We start from the raw sequence: 17,586 nt of genomic DNA on the forward strand, positions 1-17,586 counted from the left end.
GGAATAAAAAATACATTCCCCTACCATATGCATAATTTTTTTTTTCCTGAACCATTTGGAAATAAGTGGAAGATACAGTTCTTTGCTTCTAAAGGGGCATATATCTGCAGCCGACTCTTAAATACTTGTGTTATGAGCTGAATTGTGTCTCCCCCAAATTCATGTGTTGAAGTCCTATCCCCAGTAGCTCATAATGTGACTGTATTTGGAGAAAGGGTCTTTCAAGAGGTAATTAGGGTTAAATGAGGTCATCAGGGTGGGCCCTGATCCAGTATGACTTGTGTCCCTATAAGAAGAGATTAGGGGTCGCCTAGGTGGCTCAGACTGTTAAGTGTCTGCCTTTGGCTCAGGTGATCCTAGGGTCCTGGGATTGAGCCCCATGTCGGGCTCCCTGCTGAGTGGGGAGCCTGCTTCTCCCTCTCCCTCTGCCTGCTGCTTCCCCTGCTTGTACACTCTCTCTGTGTCAAAAATAAATAAAAATCTTAAAAAAAAAGAAGAAGAGATTAGGACACAGATACACACACAGAAGGAAGGGCATGTGAAGACAGGGGAAGAATACGGCCAGTTTCAAGCCAAGAAATGAGGCAGAAACTAACTCTGCTGCCACCTTGATTTCAGACTTCTAGCCTCCAGAATTGTGTGCAAAAATAAATTTCTGTTGTTTAAACCACCTAGTCTCTGGGATATTGTTATAGCAGATATAACCCAACTAATACAACTTGTAGAGGATGGCATAACAATAACTTTGCATATAAAGTGTCTTTAAGAGCAGTCCTGTGCATTTACTAAAACAATCCGCATTAGTGTTAGAAGTTTGAGCCTGTTTACTTTTTCTTTGTTTGTAAAAATATATATATATATAAATCTGGAATGGGTGGGAGATGGGGCATGATAGTAGCTCAGTAAGAATGTCATTCTGTTGCTTAGCAGCAGACAAGAAAACCAAGTGTGTTTTTTAAAAGTTGGAGTTATAAATGGAACACCTGCATCCAATTTTGATTGCCTCACTTCAAGAATGATAGAGCATAAATTGAAAGAATCTGAAGAAGTGAAAAAACTGATTATAGGTATTGTGGGGGACTAGTATATGACAGTAATCCGCAAGTATGGTTCAGCAGCTGTTTACTTGGCCTACCAGGGCAGAGACGACAGTTTCAAGGACCCCGCTGCCTTCATCTTCATCAACTAGAAGACAACAAAAGTAGTCGATCTTTACTTCTGTTGGATATCAGCACTCTCCTCATATTTTCTTTTTTCTGTGCCAGTTTATTTGGCAGCGAGGAGATATATAAGTAAAAATGCATACCACCCTGTGCCTCAGCTGTCCCACAAAGGATACATAAACTGTCTTTTGAAAACAGTATGATTTGAGTTAATGCCATGAATTTGCTTTCTGAAACAGAGATAATGGTGGTCTCACTGCATTCTTATTTGAGTTAAAGAACACATTATTTTATACTAGTGAGTAGAAGCAGGGATGGCCTTTCCTTTGATGGAGTCAGTGCAGCTAACAGACTCAAATGAAAGGGATGGCCACTCACTTAACAGAGCCAGAGTGGTAACCGAGAACAAGAGGAGAAATTGATACAGGAGAAACCTACTTTGGTCACCTACATTGACTAATGCAGGCGGTCATTGGCTAACTGCCATTTAAATGCAGTCCACTTCAGACAGATTAATTTGGCTAGATAACACATAAAATGAAAAGATATTAATACTTTGTTCTTAAACAGAGTTTTAAAAAATATTTATTTGAGAGAGAGAGAGAGAGCATGAGCGGGGGTGAGGGGCAGAGGAAGATGGACAAAGTCCCCGCTGAGCAGGGAGCCCAACGCAGGGCTCGATCCCAGGACCCCGAGATCACGACCCAAGCCAAAGACAGATGCTTAACCGACTGAGCCACCCAGGCACCCCTGTTCTTAAACAGAATTAAGAGTTAAGAATTTTAATAACTTTTAATATATTTAACTTACTATCATATACTAAAAGTTAACAGCTTTTGAAGTCTTTCCTATATGTCTCCAGGCAAGGATATGTCTATACTTCTTTTTATCGTGATAGGCTTTAAAGAAGTTCCAGTGGGAATATGAGGCTTCCGTTGGGGTTGAGTGTATGTGTCTGTGGTTCGTTCAGGGTCAGGGTTCATTTAGGGCCAAGAAGCCTGACTTGTCAGTTCAGTGAGGTGGGATGTGGGGTCAGCGTCATCTCTTGGGGATCAGACTCATTATCATCCACCAGTAAGTCAGGTGTAAGCAACCTACCTGGCAAGGATGTCATTCGTTAGAGGTAGCTGATTAGCACATTCTCTCACTGTTGGCATATCACAGGGGAAACCAAATTATAGTTATTAGACTTATGTGGTGAGTTCAGAGTGAGAACACTGAGAGTTAGTTATGTGACTTAAATGATTAAAGGCATCAGCACAGAACAGGTGGACACTTTCATCTTAACAGGAAAGAAGATAGATAAAGTCTTTGGACTAATGTGCTCTCTTTAAACAAACAGTGTCAACCAGCATATGCCTCAGGCTCTTCTTATGTGCTTCTTTGACAGTCCAACCCTTACCCCTCTGACTGAAACATTTTTTTTTTATGTAGTCAGTAAGGCTATTGTCAAGTCCAGCTGGTGTGGGAACTGCCATGACTTTGTGACTGCAGATCTCTGCCATCACCCATGATGGGTTGATAATGGAAATTGGTCAGTTTAGTCATCAGTGAGCAAAGCTGTAGTCAACTGATTATAGAAAAGATCCACTACAGTGGTAAAAATATCTTCTGAATGAGGCTCGAGGGCAGGGTCAACATGTGTGATTTAGTCTAAGATTTTGTTCTGTCACACACTTGCACTTTGGGAATTTAACAAATTATTGGAATCATATTCTGATATTCAGTTGTGATTATCAGATTATATAACCTATACCATATTGTATATCTAAACTGTATAAAAGATAACACTTTGTAGTAGATGGTTCATAGCAAATCTCTGTAAAGTAATTGAATTGAAATATTCTAGAATGATGGTTGTTTCTACATATAGTTAGTTGCAAGTGCTTTAAACAGTTCTCAAAATACTTCTTTTTTTTTTTTAAGATTTATTTATTTATTTATTTGTCAGAGAGAGAGAGAGAGAGAGCACAAGCAGGGTGAGCGGCAGGTAGAGGGAGAAGCAGACTCCTCACTGAGCAAGGAGCCTGATGTGGGACTTGATCCCAGGACACTGGGATCATGACCCGAGCTGATGGCAGACGCTTAACAGACTGAGCCACCCAGGCATCCCACAAAATTCTTCTTTTATTCTATATTCCCCTTCCTCAAATTTATTGAGATTGGAGCACTGGGGCAAAAAAAAAAAAAAAATTAAAATTAGAGAAAGAGTGATTCATACATATATGTGTATTTTTTTTTTTAAGTAATCTCCATGCCCAGCGTGGGGCTCGAACTCATTACCCAGAGATCAAGAGTCACATGTTCTATCAGCTGAACCAGCCAGGTGCCCCCATACATATAGATGTATTTTAAATTCTGCTGATTGATTGTGTTCTTGGGATTTCTTTGGTGCTGTTTGTTATGTAAATTTATGAATTTTCACATTGTGGATATACTTTTGAAAATCCCATCTCTTTAGTTATAGATATTATTCTGATGTATTTGAAATATAATGATAAGTGAAAGTACATTTGTGATCAGGTGATGTCACTAGTCTATATTTTAGCTAATATATGGCTGTAATATATAAACTTATAATGTTCCTTTAGAATGTTTTCTAAGAATCATTTTTTAGAGTAGAGAATACTGATTTGAAATCCTACCTTCCTTTATTAAGAATGTTGTATTTAAGGATTGCATTCTTTATTAAAAATAAACAACTAATTTTAGCTGACCAACAAAGGTCATAAACTAGTTAAAATAACTATAAACCTGTATTAATATAAAAGGTGACCACAGTACTGCACACACTGATTAAACAATGTCTTACTGTATTATAAAATGTACATGGTATGCATAAATATGATTCTTTTAAGCCATAAATCTGGACTGTCTAAAACTTATATGTGAGTATAATAAACATCAGTTATCATCTTATTAAGTATTTTTGCTTAGCACTTTAGAAGTCTGGAGGATGGAAGGTTATGTAGTTTATGGGTAGCATTTCTTAAAAAAACTGTGAATGAAAATTTGAATTTCCTTCTTTTACCTCTTTTTTTTTTAAGATTTTATTTATTTATTCATGAGAGACAGAGAGAGAGAAAGAGAGGCAGAGGGAGAAGCAGGCTCCCAAGGAGCAGGGAGCCCGATGCAGGACTCGATCCCAGGACCCTGGGATCATGACCTGAGCCGAAGGTAGACGCTTAACCATCTGAGCCACCCAGGCGCCCTCCTTTTACCTCTTAATAAATGTCCTTATAACAAGGAGAGGCATTAATAATTCTCTGTTACGTATAGTTATCATTGGATTTTGAAGCTGTTGAACAGGTTAGTAGGCAGATTTTAGGTGGAATGCAAAAGGATTCTTTCTTTAGGAGCATATATTGTACTACCAGAGGCCAGCATTCACCTAGGAGATGGTTTGGTAATTCTGTAGGAGAAATTAACATGGATCTAGTCACTCCTTAGTGAATTCCTTTCCATGGTGATTTAAATAAGGTTGGACCTTGGTTTAAAAATTACAAACTCAATTGAAAATGAATCTTCTGTCTTGCATTATTAAAGCTGATAACTATTTAAATTCTATTTTAATTTTATAGAGCTACTCTTCTGCTTCTATTGAATTTTACAGAACTAACCAGCAGAATTTGTGGACTTGAGACCTAATAATATCTTAAATCTTAAATAAGAGAGTCATATAATTTTTCACTTTTTATTTCTGAATTCCTTTTGCATAGCACGTTTGATAATGTAGGTTTAATCCATCCATTTGTGTGTTCTAGACATGTAGAATTGGCACAAGTACTCATTATGGTAGAATTGTTCTCTTAAGTAGGTAGGGATGGGCAGACTTTTTTCGTGAAGGCCCCGATAGTAAATACGTTAGGTCTTGTAGGCCATATGATCTCTGTCACAACTACTCAGCCCTGCTGTTATAGTGTAAAAACAGCTATAGACAATACAGAACTGATTGGGTGTGCCTTTGTTCCAATAAAACTTCATTTACAAAAGCAGGCAGTAGGCTGGATTTGGCCTGTGGGCAATAGTTTGTCAACTCCTCTAAATCATTGAGTCTGTGGTTCCCCACCAAATCAGGCCCTTTTATATCTGGAAACAAAGAGTTCATTTCTCTTTAGTGTCTCCTCTTTGCTTCAGCATCACTAGCAGTACTTTAATTCTGAACACTAACAGCATAGAGGAAGAATATCCTAAAGATATTCTAGGAGGAAATTGGTTAATTGGACTTAGAGAGATTGTAAACTGTTGTTGTCTTCTCTAAACCTGGGTACTCCCACAGTCTCTGGCTTCTCATGAGCTCTGCTGGAGAAAGTCATGAAACTGTAAACTTGTACCTGTTCACCTCAGTGCTACCTGTCAGCCCTTTCATTTATCTCTGTTTGACTCCTAGTTGCATTCCTCGCAGCATCTCTCCCAAGGTCATCCTTGTCTCCCGTAGCCATCACCTCCATTCCCTTGTATGGCGGTCTCGGCGTTTCATCTCCCATCTCTTATTTAGCGAAGTTGTGTGATATCATTTGACATGAATCTCTTTTATTCTGTGTTCCTTCTTTAAGGCGGGAATGAAAATAATAGTTCTCTCTACTATTAAATGAATTTTTAATTCCCAGTTTAATGTGCAGTCTATGTAAGTTATTGTAAAATATTTGCATGAGTAGGTACAGTATGCCATGAATTCCTCTTCTGTGGCTTGAAATTCCTCCAGAATGCATCTACCCTTACATAAAATGTTTTTTAGATATATAATTATGAGAATTTTAATTCAAAAGGGTGTTGTCTGTGCCTCAAAGTTACAATCTTTAAGCTGGACAGTAAGCAATAGATACGGCTCCTCTGAGGAACAGTCCAGACAGGTTAATATGGTGCTCTTTGCAATAAATTTTTTGCCTTACTCTTAATTTTAATTAGAAGAACTGATTTAACAGGAATTCATCTCAGACTTTATCAAGAGAATCTTACTGTCCCAACATGGGAGTAGTCAGAGCTAAGTGACCATGTTAGATGGCTGTCCAAGCCACCCCAGGGATTGGATGGAAATCTTAGAGAAAGGAGGGATTTGGGTCTGGGCACATATACCAAAAAGTATCTAGTGACCTGGCATCGGCTGGACCTTGTGATCAGAACTGAGCCAAGCCTCTCCTGATTCTGCAGTATCCCCAGGACCGCTGCAGAGCAGGCCCACTGCACTTTCAGTAGAAGTCCTGGTTCTGGATGGGGGCAGTCAGGAAGACCATTAGCCATGGAAGAATAAAAAGAGTGAGGTCAGGGAATGGGAGTTCAAAGAAGTAAATGAAAGCATCTTTTAAAATGAAACAAGAAATTATGGAACACACACTGAAACAGCAAGAACAAGTAGTTGTGGAAAAGAACTAGTTGGAAATCTAGGAAAGAAACAATAGTTATTGTAATAAAAATTGATTAAATTCTATATTGGACACAAAGATAGAATTACTAAATTAGAAGAAGAGGTCTGAGGAATGCACTTAAACTTGTAAAAGGTTTGAATGCCAGGCACCACTACATGTAGTTCGTAGTATAAAATACACACACACACACCCCTCAGTTAATCCTCATAGTAATCCTATTCATTGATTTAATAAATATATATTGTGTCTATTCTATATGCCAGTCACTATGTTATTTATTTGTTATTGTACATAGATTACCCCCAAACTGAGTGACTTAAAATAGCTGACATTCATGTTGTCGCACAGCTTTTGTAGGTCGGGAATCTGGGAGCTATTTGGCTGGAGAGTTTTGGCCCAGGGTCTCTAACAAGGTTGCAGTCTTAGAGCTTGACTGCAGCTGGAGGACCAGCTTCCAAACTTATACACATGGCCATCAGCAGACTTCCTTGTTAGTTGTTGGCCAGAGTCCTCTGTTGCTCTCTACATGGGCTTCTCCTTAGGCTTTCTGAGTATCCTTATGACATGGCAGCTGGCTTTTCCCGAGTGAGCAGCGGGAGAGGGATAATTATGGAGGCTGCCAAGTCAGAAGGCCCACAGGGTGAGTCAGCAAGCTGGAGACCCAGGAGAGCCAGTGGTATAGTTCAGTCCAAGTCCAATGGCCTGAAAACCAGGAGAACCAATGTTTCCAGCCTGAAAGCTGGCAAACTTGAGACCCAGGAAGAGTTGATGTTTCAGTGTCAGTCTGAAGTCAGGAATAAGCTGATGCCCCAGGTTGAAGGCCATCAGGCAGGAAGAATTCTCTTAACTGGGGCGCCTGGGTGGCTCAGTCGTTAAGCGTCTGCCTTCAGCTCAGGTCGTGGATTGAGCCCCGCATTGGGCTCTCTGCTCAGTGGGAAGCCTGCTTCTCCCTCTCCCACTCCCCCTGCTTGTATTCCCTCTCTCGCTGTCTCTCTGTCAAATAAATAAATAAAGTCTTTAAAAAAAAAAGAATTTTCTTAACTTTGAGGAGAGTCAGCCTTTTGTTCTATTTAGATCTTTGATGATAGGCCCATCCACATTACGAGTGAACTGCTTTCGGTCTACTGATTTGAATATTAATCTCATCCAAAACCGCCCTCTCAGAAATGCCCAGAATAATTTTTAACCAAATATCTGGGTACCTTGTGGCCCAGTCAAGTTGATTAATGTAAATTAACCATCACAAAAACCTAACATACCATCACTTCTGCTATGTTCTTTTTGTTGGAAGTAAGTCACTGAGTCCAGCCCCCTTTTAAAGGAGAAGAACTAAGCTCCATCCCTGGAAGGAAGAAGTATAGAATAGTTTGTGGACATATTTTTTAAACTACTATAGGCACTGGTCTTGGGAGACTCCAGTGTTCATTAGTAGGTGTTCCAGAAGGAAAAAAAAAAAAGGAACAAATGACAGAGAAGCAGTATTTGAAGAGAAAATTGTTAACAATCTTCATCTTTCATAATGAAAGATGCAAGTCTTTGAATCAGATGTTCACTCAGGAAACCAAACAGCGTAAGTGAAAATAAATCTTTAGGTACATTGTGATGAAATTGCAGAATATGAGATAAAGGAATAAGAGCTACTGGAGAGAAAAGACATATTACCTACAGAGGAAGACAATTAGACTGACAGTAGACTTCTTATCAAAATAATAGAGGCTAATAGGTAATGTAGTAACACTTTCAAAGTGATGAAATAAAGTAACTGTCATCCTAAAATTTTAAATCTGGCTAAATTTTCATTCAAGATTGAAGGAAAATATAAAGACTAAATAAGGTATTTAACTTTCTAGGACTCACATTCCTTGTCTGTAAGTTCCTTATCTATAAATAAATGGGAATAGGAGCGCCTGGGTGGCTCAGTCAGTTAAGCATCTGACTTTGGCTCCGGTCATGATCTCAGGGTCCTGGGATCAAACCTCGAGTTGGGCTCCCTGCTCAGCGGGGACTCTGCTTGTCCCTCTTCCCCTGCTCGTGCTTGCTCTCTCTCTCTTTCTCTCAAATAAATAAAATCTGTATAAATAAATAAATAAATGGAAATAATAATATCTACCTTATAGGTTTATTATCTACTGTGTTTACTGATATATCCCAAGTGTCTATACAGTGCCTAACACAGAGTAGACATTCAATAAATATTTATTAAATGAGTAAATGAGTGTGTAGGGTTGTTGTGAGGACTAAACATAAACAATAGGGTTGTCGTGTGGATTAATATGTATAATTTATAGCAGTACCTGCCATGTTCATAACTACACTCACACTCACTAAAAGAACTATTAATATTCTTCAACAAGAAGAAAAATTCAGTGAGAAGGTATCAGATAAAGTCAACAGTTATGACACAGAAATTGATAAAAATGCCAATAAATTAAATACAGTTGACCCTTGAAGAACTTGGGTCGACTTATGAGCTGATGTTTTTCAATAAATACAGTTCTATGTGTTTTTCAATAAATATGGTACTGTATTTTTCAATAAATATAGTACTCTACATGCATTTTCTCTTCCTTGTGATTTTGTTAATAACAGTTTCCTGTATCTAGCTTGCTTTATTGTAAAAATACAATATATAATACAGCATACAAAATGTGTGTTTAACTGACTTAAGTTTTTGGTAAGGCTTCCAGGTAACTGTAGGCTAGTAATAGTTAAGACTTGAGGAAGTCAAAAATTATACTCATGGGTTTTTTACTGTGTAGAAGTCAGCACCCCTAACTCTGATTTTCTTTAAGGATCAACTGTAATGACCACGGGGGAAGAAAGAAAAACTAATCTTTCTGTATTACTTTTAAAAAGGTAAACTAAAATCTTTAAGGTGATTCAAAAATTCATATGAAAGAGCAAAGGACCAGGAACAGTTAAGAATTTTGAAGAATGAGGAAAAGGTGTTTGCCTTACCACCTTTATAGACTTATTACAGGGTATCATAATTAAGACTGAAGTGTGTTGATGCAGGGAGAGGCAAATAGACAAGAGGAACAAAATGACCCAGGAGTAGATTCATACATATACGGAACTTGAAATATAACAGAAGACACCGCAAATAGGTAAATATGGTAGAATCTTCAATAAGTTGAACCGGGAAAAGTGGTTATTCTTAAGGAAAAAAATGAAATTTGATATCCTGCCATGTATAAAAATCCATTACAGTTGGGTTAAAAACCTAAGTGTAAAGAAAAACTTTAATGCTGTCATTTAAAAAGAAGAATATTCTTCCTTGGATAAAGAGGGACTTTTTAGAAATGACAGCAGAATACAAACATAAAGGAAAAAGATTGATGTGACTATATGAGATTTTAAATTTCATGTCTCAGAAGCTTCTATAAACAAAGCAGAGGACAAATCTCACATTTAGAGAAGGTATTTGTAATGGCTACAGCTAGCAAAGATTGGTATCCAGCATAGAAAAAAAATTCCTACAAGTCAAGAAAGAAGAAATTACCTAATGGAAAAAATCAGCAAAGGATATGATTAAGCAATTTATGGGGCAAGAAATATGAGTGGCCCATAAACATATGGAAAGATCTTCAACCTGACTAGTAATCACACTAATGCATATTATACCATTCCATGCTCATCAGATAGCAGACGTTAAAAAGGATGAAAAGACTCTGTTGGCAAAGACATGGGGACCCAGCACTCTTGCATTGCTGGTGGGAGCATGAATGGATGCAGGTGCTCGGGAAAGCTATTTTGCAAAATCGAATACAGTCAAAGCATACTAAAAATCTAGACATTCTTCCTCTGGTATGTGCGCTAGAGAAATACTCTTCAATAAAATGTACAAGGAAGCACATATAAGAATGGTTATTTTAACATTCTTTGTTATGGTAAAACTTATAAACCAACTAAATATTCATCAAATGACAGTGTATTTTGTAATATATTTGCATAATGGAATAGTATACAGCAGTTAAAAACTCAGTGAACTAAAGCTGTATCAACATGACCAAATTCCTCACAAACACGTCTGAGGAAGATGCAAAAGTCTATGTATATTTATATAATATCCTTTGTATAGAAACCATGTAGAACAATATTCTATTTATAGATCTGTAATTTATAATAAAATTGTATAATTTTTAAGCAGGTTTTTAAACACCAAGTCATGATAAAGGTTACCTCTAAGGAAGTATGTGAATGGTTGGAGGGATTCACAAATAGAGAAGAGTAAGCAAAGAAAGCAAAATGTTAAGATTTAATAAATCTGAGTTGCAGCTACATGGGTATTCATTATATTGGATTCTGTACTTGTCTGTATACTTGATATTTACCATTGTAAATAGTTTAAAAATAAATTACCAGCAAGTTCCTTCAGTGAAGTATGTGTATTTTTTTTTATGATTCGTAATCCACAAAAATATGTGGATTTATCTGTAAAAATTCTCTAATATGTTCTGATCTTGCTCATGGGAAAATCTTATCAAACAACTTTGTCATAAGGATCTGGTATTTTAATAAAACAAACCTAATGTTGTTTTCCCATCTATTAATAAGTTAAAATAGCTGAGTATTATAGAGAATCTGAAAATTAAATAATCCTCATAGGTCTCTTCTTAATGCCAACATTCTGAGAGCTACATAGGATTGTCTTATAAATGTGATAAGTGGTGTTGAAACTTAAGCATAAAATCATAAAACCAATATAAACTTTTATTTTTTTGCTTAAATTTAAAGAAATACCCAACAGTGAAACAGTTAACCTTAAGTCTAGTTTTGTTCTGGGCCTATTATTTTATTTTTGCCTTATCTAAGTTTATTTTATCTGAAATAGTTCATTATTTTCTCAATGAGAATCTTATCTGGGTTTGAACTCATGTTTTGTATTGTCATTGACACATTCTTCATCCTTTCCCCAACTGACATTTTTCAGTTTCTGAACACTTGGAACAAATTAAACAGAGGTGGTCCAGTCTCATTGTCATTTAATTAGATAGGATTGAGTTAAAATGTTTAGAAAGAAATTTTGCCACATAAATTTGAGTAGGTTTTTTTTCTCAATTTATGGAATCAAAAAAAATTAAATTTCTAATGAAATTTAAATGCTTTGCATTATTTGTTTCTTATAATGTTTCATGGCAGGCATTTCATCAAAGGCAATTAGGACTAGAGAGATTTTAGGTCCCATGATTATGTAGCAGTCCAGCATCCTTTGGGTTTCTTTAGTGGTGAGACCATTTTCATTGCACAGAATAGATGGACTTAAATGGCAGGAACATGACTAGAAAGTGCACATTATATATGTTCCAGTCAGCATGTTGCTAGTGACAGGTACTCAATGGTTGTTGGTATCATTGTCAGCAGAGAGAATCCTTTGACATTAAAGTCACCAGCTCGATCCTGATTTAGGGTGACTCTATTGGCAGCTCCATCAGGCGGCAGCTGATCAGTGAATGTCAGAGCTGCCGCTGTTCTTTAGAGTGTCACCAGCCCTCTCTGGGTTTTGGCTTTTTTTTTTTCCTTTCTTTTTTTTTTTTTTTTTTTTGAGGGAGGGGCTGTTTAGCTTTTCTTATTGTTCAGTCTTAACCAGACTTTCAAATTGCATACCTTTGGGAGATGGGCTGAGAGGTCACAGGGAACATAGGTATCGGTAGGGCATGCAAAACTGAATACCAAGCAGCGACTCACATGGAAACTAGTAATGATTACCTTGACTTCAAGCCAATCAATGGTGGGAGCACCTGGGGACTCATTAAATGGCATTTGTGGTGTCTGTAACCTGGGTTTTGAGCTCTCTTTCAGGAAAAGCAGTGACAGCCTCTAATGTCTAATTGACCTCTTCTCTTTCACTTTCCATATTTGCCGCCAATGTGGTCCCCGATGGCAGCAAACAGCGCTGCTCAGTGTTTTGAACTTCTGTTCAGAGCTTCAGCACCTGAGTTTGGGCAGTTGTGTAATGGTAAGTATTTGAAAATTCTTTCTGCTCCATCGCTTGTTCTCTTTTTCTTCCCATGGGGGAATGTTAGCCTGACCTGCCCACTCCACACTCACCCGCAGCTCTTCAGGTTTACGGTGAACTACTCTGTCCCCCGCTTTCAAACATTTTTCTTAAATTGGAGAGAATGTCTTTGAAACATCGACATTATTTATCTGTGAGAGCAAGGAAAGAAGTGTGCGTGGCAAAGAGTTTGGTTCTGCCTCAAGCCAGATGTTATTTCAGACAAGCTATTTACTGCTCTGGATTTCTTTACAAAATAAGAGATCAGTCATACCCACATGCCAGTAGTGCTGTAAGGTTGTCACAAAGCTAATTGTAGTTTTTAAGTTGTGAAATTATTTCCTGTATCTTAGGTCAGCATTTTCAAATTGACCCATGGAATATTAGTCCTAAAAGATACTCAATTAAGGAAGGATGTGTATTGGGGGACAGTGACGTAGGGATTCCTGGTCAAAATTAGGAAATGATGCTACTCTATCTTCCTCCTGGAGTTTTCAGTGGTATGTCCTGCAACAAAGAAACTGTGCCTTGTGTAAGCCAGTGTTTTCCAGCTTTACCTGACTACGAAACCGATGGTTCCATAGTACTTCTATTAATATATGAAATACTGTAGAAAATGCTACTTAAGCATGACTTTTCTTAAGCATTAAGATAAATAGGCTATTTTTATCTATTTGTTTTATTTTTTAGAGATTTATTTATTTGTTTGAGAGGGAGAGGGAGAGAGCCAGCAATGCTGGGAAAGGCAGAGGGAGAGGGAGAAACAACTTTAGCAGACTCCATGCTCAGCATGGAGCCCGACATGGGGCTTGATCCCACGACCCTGAGATCATGACCTGAGGTGAAACCAAGAGTCAGACGCTTAACCGACTGCACCACCTAGGCACCCCAGTAGGCTATTTTTAAATTAAAGTATGTAGTTATCAGTAAAATGTGGTTGCTATTGATATTTGTTTGCCAGGAAATTAAGTTTTAAGGACTTGACATTGAAGTTCAAACATACTAATATTGCTGATCCCGTTACGAACGTTGTGGCCAGAACATTCCGCACCTGTCATAGAAATACTGCTCACATTTCACAGCAGATTCAGGGTTCACTGGAACAGTAACACAGACAGATCTTTGTTGACACTTTAATACCATGTTTATTTCAGTTGCTTTTCTGTCAGTTGACCAGAGGGCAGGATGATTCATTTGATTTTAGTTGTTTTTTTTTTTAAAGATTTTATTTCTTTATTTGACAGAGAGAGACAGCAAGAGAGGGAACACAAGCTAGGGGGAGTGGGAGAGGGAGAAGCAGGCTTCCCGCAGAGCGGGGAGCCCATTGCGGGTCTCGATCCCAGGACCCCGGGATCATGACCTGAGCCGAAGGCAGACGCTTAACCGCCTGAGCCACCCAGGCGCCCCTTGATTTTAGTTTTGACTATCAAAATAATAGCAATCAGAATCATGGGTTTGTGAAAGTTTTTAACAGTACTTCTTTGTAAAGAAGTTAATTGGCTGCACTAATTTTCAAAGCTACAGGTTTGTATAGTTGGGGTATACTCACTTAAGTAGTTATATTCCCCCCAAATCTGTTTCTCATGGTCTCCTGCGTGATTCTCCCACACACAGTTCCTGAAGACCAGAACCTTAGAAATCATCATGACTACATCTAAACCATGAGGCCTTAGTTCTGACTCAAAATATAGCCCCAAATCTGTCCATTTCTCCAGTTCCACCGCTGCAAACTTGATCCAAGCCTTTGTCTCTCTACACCAAGCTCATGCAGGCCTCTTCGATGGGCTTCCTCTCTCTATTCTTACCCACCATAGACCATCCTCCAGACAGAAACCAGAGGGGTTTTTGTTTTAATGTAGATCATATTTGTTTTAAACCCTCCATTGATTTCATGGCCTGGCCCTCACCGCCTCTCTCCTTACACCCCTTGAGGCTCCTCACTCCCCTTGGGCCACACCCGGTCCTATTTCTGTTCCTTGAATGCACCAGGTTCATTCCTGGAAATCCCAGCAATCACCACTCCCTCCCTCCCTCCCTCCCTCCTTCCCCCCAGTTCCACAACACCTGACACTCTGAGCACCCTGTTTTATTATTTTCATACCACTTATCACTCTCTAAATTTATTTTGCTCATTTGTATGTCTTTTCCAAAAATGTGAACAAAGTCTTTGTGTTTTGGTTCACTGTTGCTCCTAGCCTCTGGAGTGGTGCTGGCACACAGTAGTTGAAAATACGAAGAAACAAATGAACAAAAGGAAATAATGATTGGAAGTGTTAGCTCTTTCGTTTCCTTTTGACTTCTGGTGATCATTTTGGCACCTGATTATAAAACCAATGAAACTCTTAAAAGAAAGCTGTTCAAAGAAACATTATGAAAGCATTTCAAAGCCCATGAACTGAAATGTTTAATTCTTGTCTGGTGGGGGATTATCCTGTGATCAGGAAGTAAACTGTGGACAGTGCAGTAACTGGCACTAACATATCATGATCTAAGTTATTTTCGTGTTGTATATTCAGTCCCCAAGTGCCTCATTTCACTCCAGACCAGTATCATTATTAGTACTCTCAGCATATTCACATACTATTTTAGAGCCCGATGAAGTGCACATCTTTGTCAGGGAGATCTTCTATACCCACGAAAGTTGATGAATTATATATAAAATAGAAGAAACTAAGCCCTGTCAACAAGTAGCAGAGCAAGGTCAAAATGGAAGGCATACAAGAACAACACAGAATCCTCACATTCTTTATGAGGGACTGAGGATTTCATACTGCTTTGGGATTTAATTCACGAAGTCCTCTGTCTGGAGTTCTGTTAAATGCATTTTTAAGTAAGTGATTATTCTTGCGGTTTTATGAAACAGTGGCAGATCCGTAAGACAAGTGGGTAGATTTGTATTAACAAGAATGTGGGTCTGTTTACGTGGAAGCAAACAATAGGAGATGATTAAGAATGTTTTAACTTAAATAAAAGGAACTTTTTAACTTGTTCTACACAGTTTGTATTTCTGAGTGTAATATGTAAGTGACTGGAATGATTTGATTTCCAGATTGAAGACTATGATGTGATAGCCAGCATGATAGGAGCCAAGTGTAAAAAACTCCGCACTCTGGATCTGTGGAGATGCAAGAATATTACTGAGAACGGGATTGCGGAACTGGCTTCTGGCTGCCCGCTACTGGAGGAACTCGACCTTGGCTGGTGCCCTACACTGCAGAGTGGTACCGGGTGTTTCGCCAGACTGGCACGCCAGCTCCCCAACTTGCAAAAACTCTTCCTCACAGCTAACAGGTCTGTGTGTGACACGGACATTGAAGAACTGGCATGTAATTGTACCAGGTTACGGCAACTGGACATACTAGGTAAGGCCCAGTATATAAATTTGTTTTAAAGCCTTGATGTGGAAGCGAATCTCAGACTTGTTGCAAGGAAAAAAAAAAACACTTCTTGGATACAATAAAATTTTGTCCTGATAAGACTGCTTGGTTTGAGGAAGTGCAAGATAGGCCAATTGACACAGAGAATAATAAGGATAATAACAGAATTTTGTAGTTGAACCTATCAGAAAGCTCTTATAAATAAACACTAATTCTTGGTCTAGTAAGAAGAGTGAGAATTTATATGAGCTATGTTCTCCATTTTTATTAAAGACAGAAAAGAAATCCATTTGTATAATGAATTACACATACACACACACACACACACACACATAAAGCTTCTTGATGTTAAACTCGTGATTAAGGAATATTGCCAAATCTTCATCCCTGATAATTCTGGATTTTAGGAATAGTTCTACCCCAAGGCAGATCTATTGAAAATCCTTCCCAGTTCTGGGATTCCTTGTGTCCATACTGCAGTCCATCAACTGGGAGCCCTATGAGGTGTTGCTGGCAACACCAGAGTTATAACTGCCCATACGGTTGGTACTTTGTGAACTCACATAACACTTGGACTGTGTTCTCTGTTAATCTATGAGTGTTAGTAGGTTAGCTCATAAAGTGCTAATTATATCCTTTCCTGTTAATTAAACATTCGACAACAGGAAAGCCTGAAGATTTTCAGCATCTGAGTTTGTGGTTTCCTTGAAAATGCACAGTCCAGATTTATGACACATTTGTGGTTGTTGCTTATATGGTTGCATGTTACTTGTTCAAGCTCCTTTTAGGCAGAAATTCTTGCCTAAAAACTGAGGGAGGAATTCTTGCCTGTTGCATGTATACTTTGGGCTAGCTACTTCATCTATGTTGTATTTTCTTCATTCTTCATAGCTCAGGGAATTGGATATCATTGTCTTTCATAGAAGGAGGACTGGAGCCCAGCAATTAGCATATGGCAGAAGGTGGTTCAATGCCAGGTTTGGGGCCCCAGCATAGTGAGTACTGCCTTTCCATCCCATCACAACTGCTTTTCTTGCTTATTTCTTTTCCATCCTACCCACCTTCCACCTTGAATTAGTCTAGACCTTTTATAAGAGAAATATTTGGGGAAGTTCAAGAAAATGAGAATGAATGAGGAAAGGTGGCCAGGGCCTTTAAAACTAGATCACTAATTGCACTAGGCTTCGCTTCAGAGGATTGGTGGTATTGTTGGTTAATACCTGTATTACAACTCTCCCCCTCAAAACCTCATACAGTAGAGATGAAGAGTAGCCAGCATCTGAAAGAGATGCTACAGAACCGCAAAGAGTCGGTAACACTGATCTAAAACAAAAGCACAATTGTGGTGAACAATGGGTTTGGTGGTCAGGTGGCCTAACTGTGGCCAACAAATGTATGAATTACTTGACAGAGACATAAAAGAAAAATAGGTAAGAAGTATAATGGCTTCTTTTTGAAGACATTTGTGACTTTCCTAAACATAAGAGCAAGGATATATGGACAGCTCCAGTCCAAGATGGCAACATAGGAAGACCCTCAACTTACCTCCATGGAACACAGCAGTTAATACCTATTTATAGAACAGTTCATCCTGAAGAACTGAGGGTTGACTGAACAGCTTCTGCAAGGCCAGAGATAGAACAGCAAGAACAACTGAAACACAGTAACAGAAGGAACCCCCC

At 38.5% G+C, this 17,586-nt stretch overlaps 1 protein-coding gene across 1 annotated transcript in view; it reads left to right on the forward strand.

The window, feature by feature from the left end:
* Nucleotides 1-17,586, forward strand: part of FBXL4 (F-box and leucine rich repeat protein 4) — a 79,415-nt gene that overhangs the window by 51,612 nt on the left and 10,217 nt on the right. The window contains exons 7-8 of the mRNA XM_027602465.1: nucleotides 12,417-12,488; nucleotides 15,577-15,889. Coding sequence (XP_027458266.1) covers nucleotides 12,417-12,488; nucleotides 15,577-15,889 — 385 coding nt within the window. The remainder of the gene's footprint in view (nucleotides 1-12,416; nucleotides 12,489-15,576; nucleotides 15,890-17,586) is intronic.

The sequence above is a fragment of the Zalophus californianus genome, chromosome 7 (genome assembly GCF_009762305.2).
Source record: "Zalophus californianus isolate mZalCal1 chromosome 7, mZalCal1.pri.v2, whole genome shotgun sequence".
Classification (NCBI taxonomy): Eukaryota; Metazoa; Chordata; class Mammalia; order Carnivora; family Otariidae; genus Zalophus; species Zalophus californianus.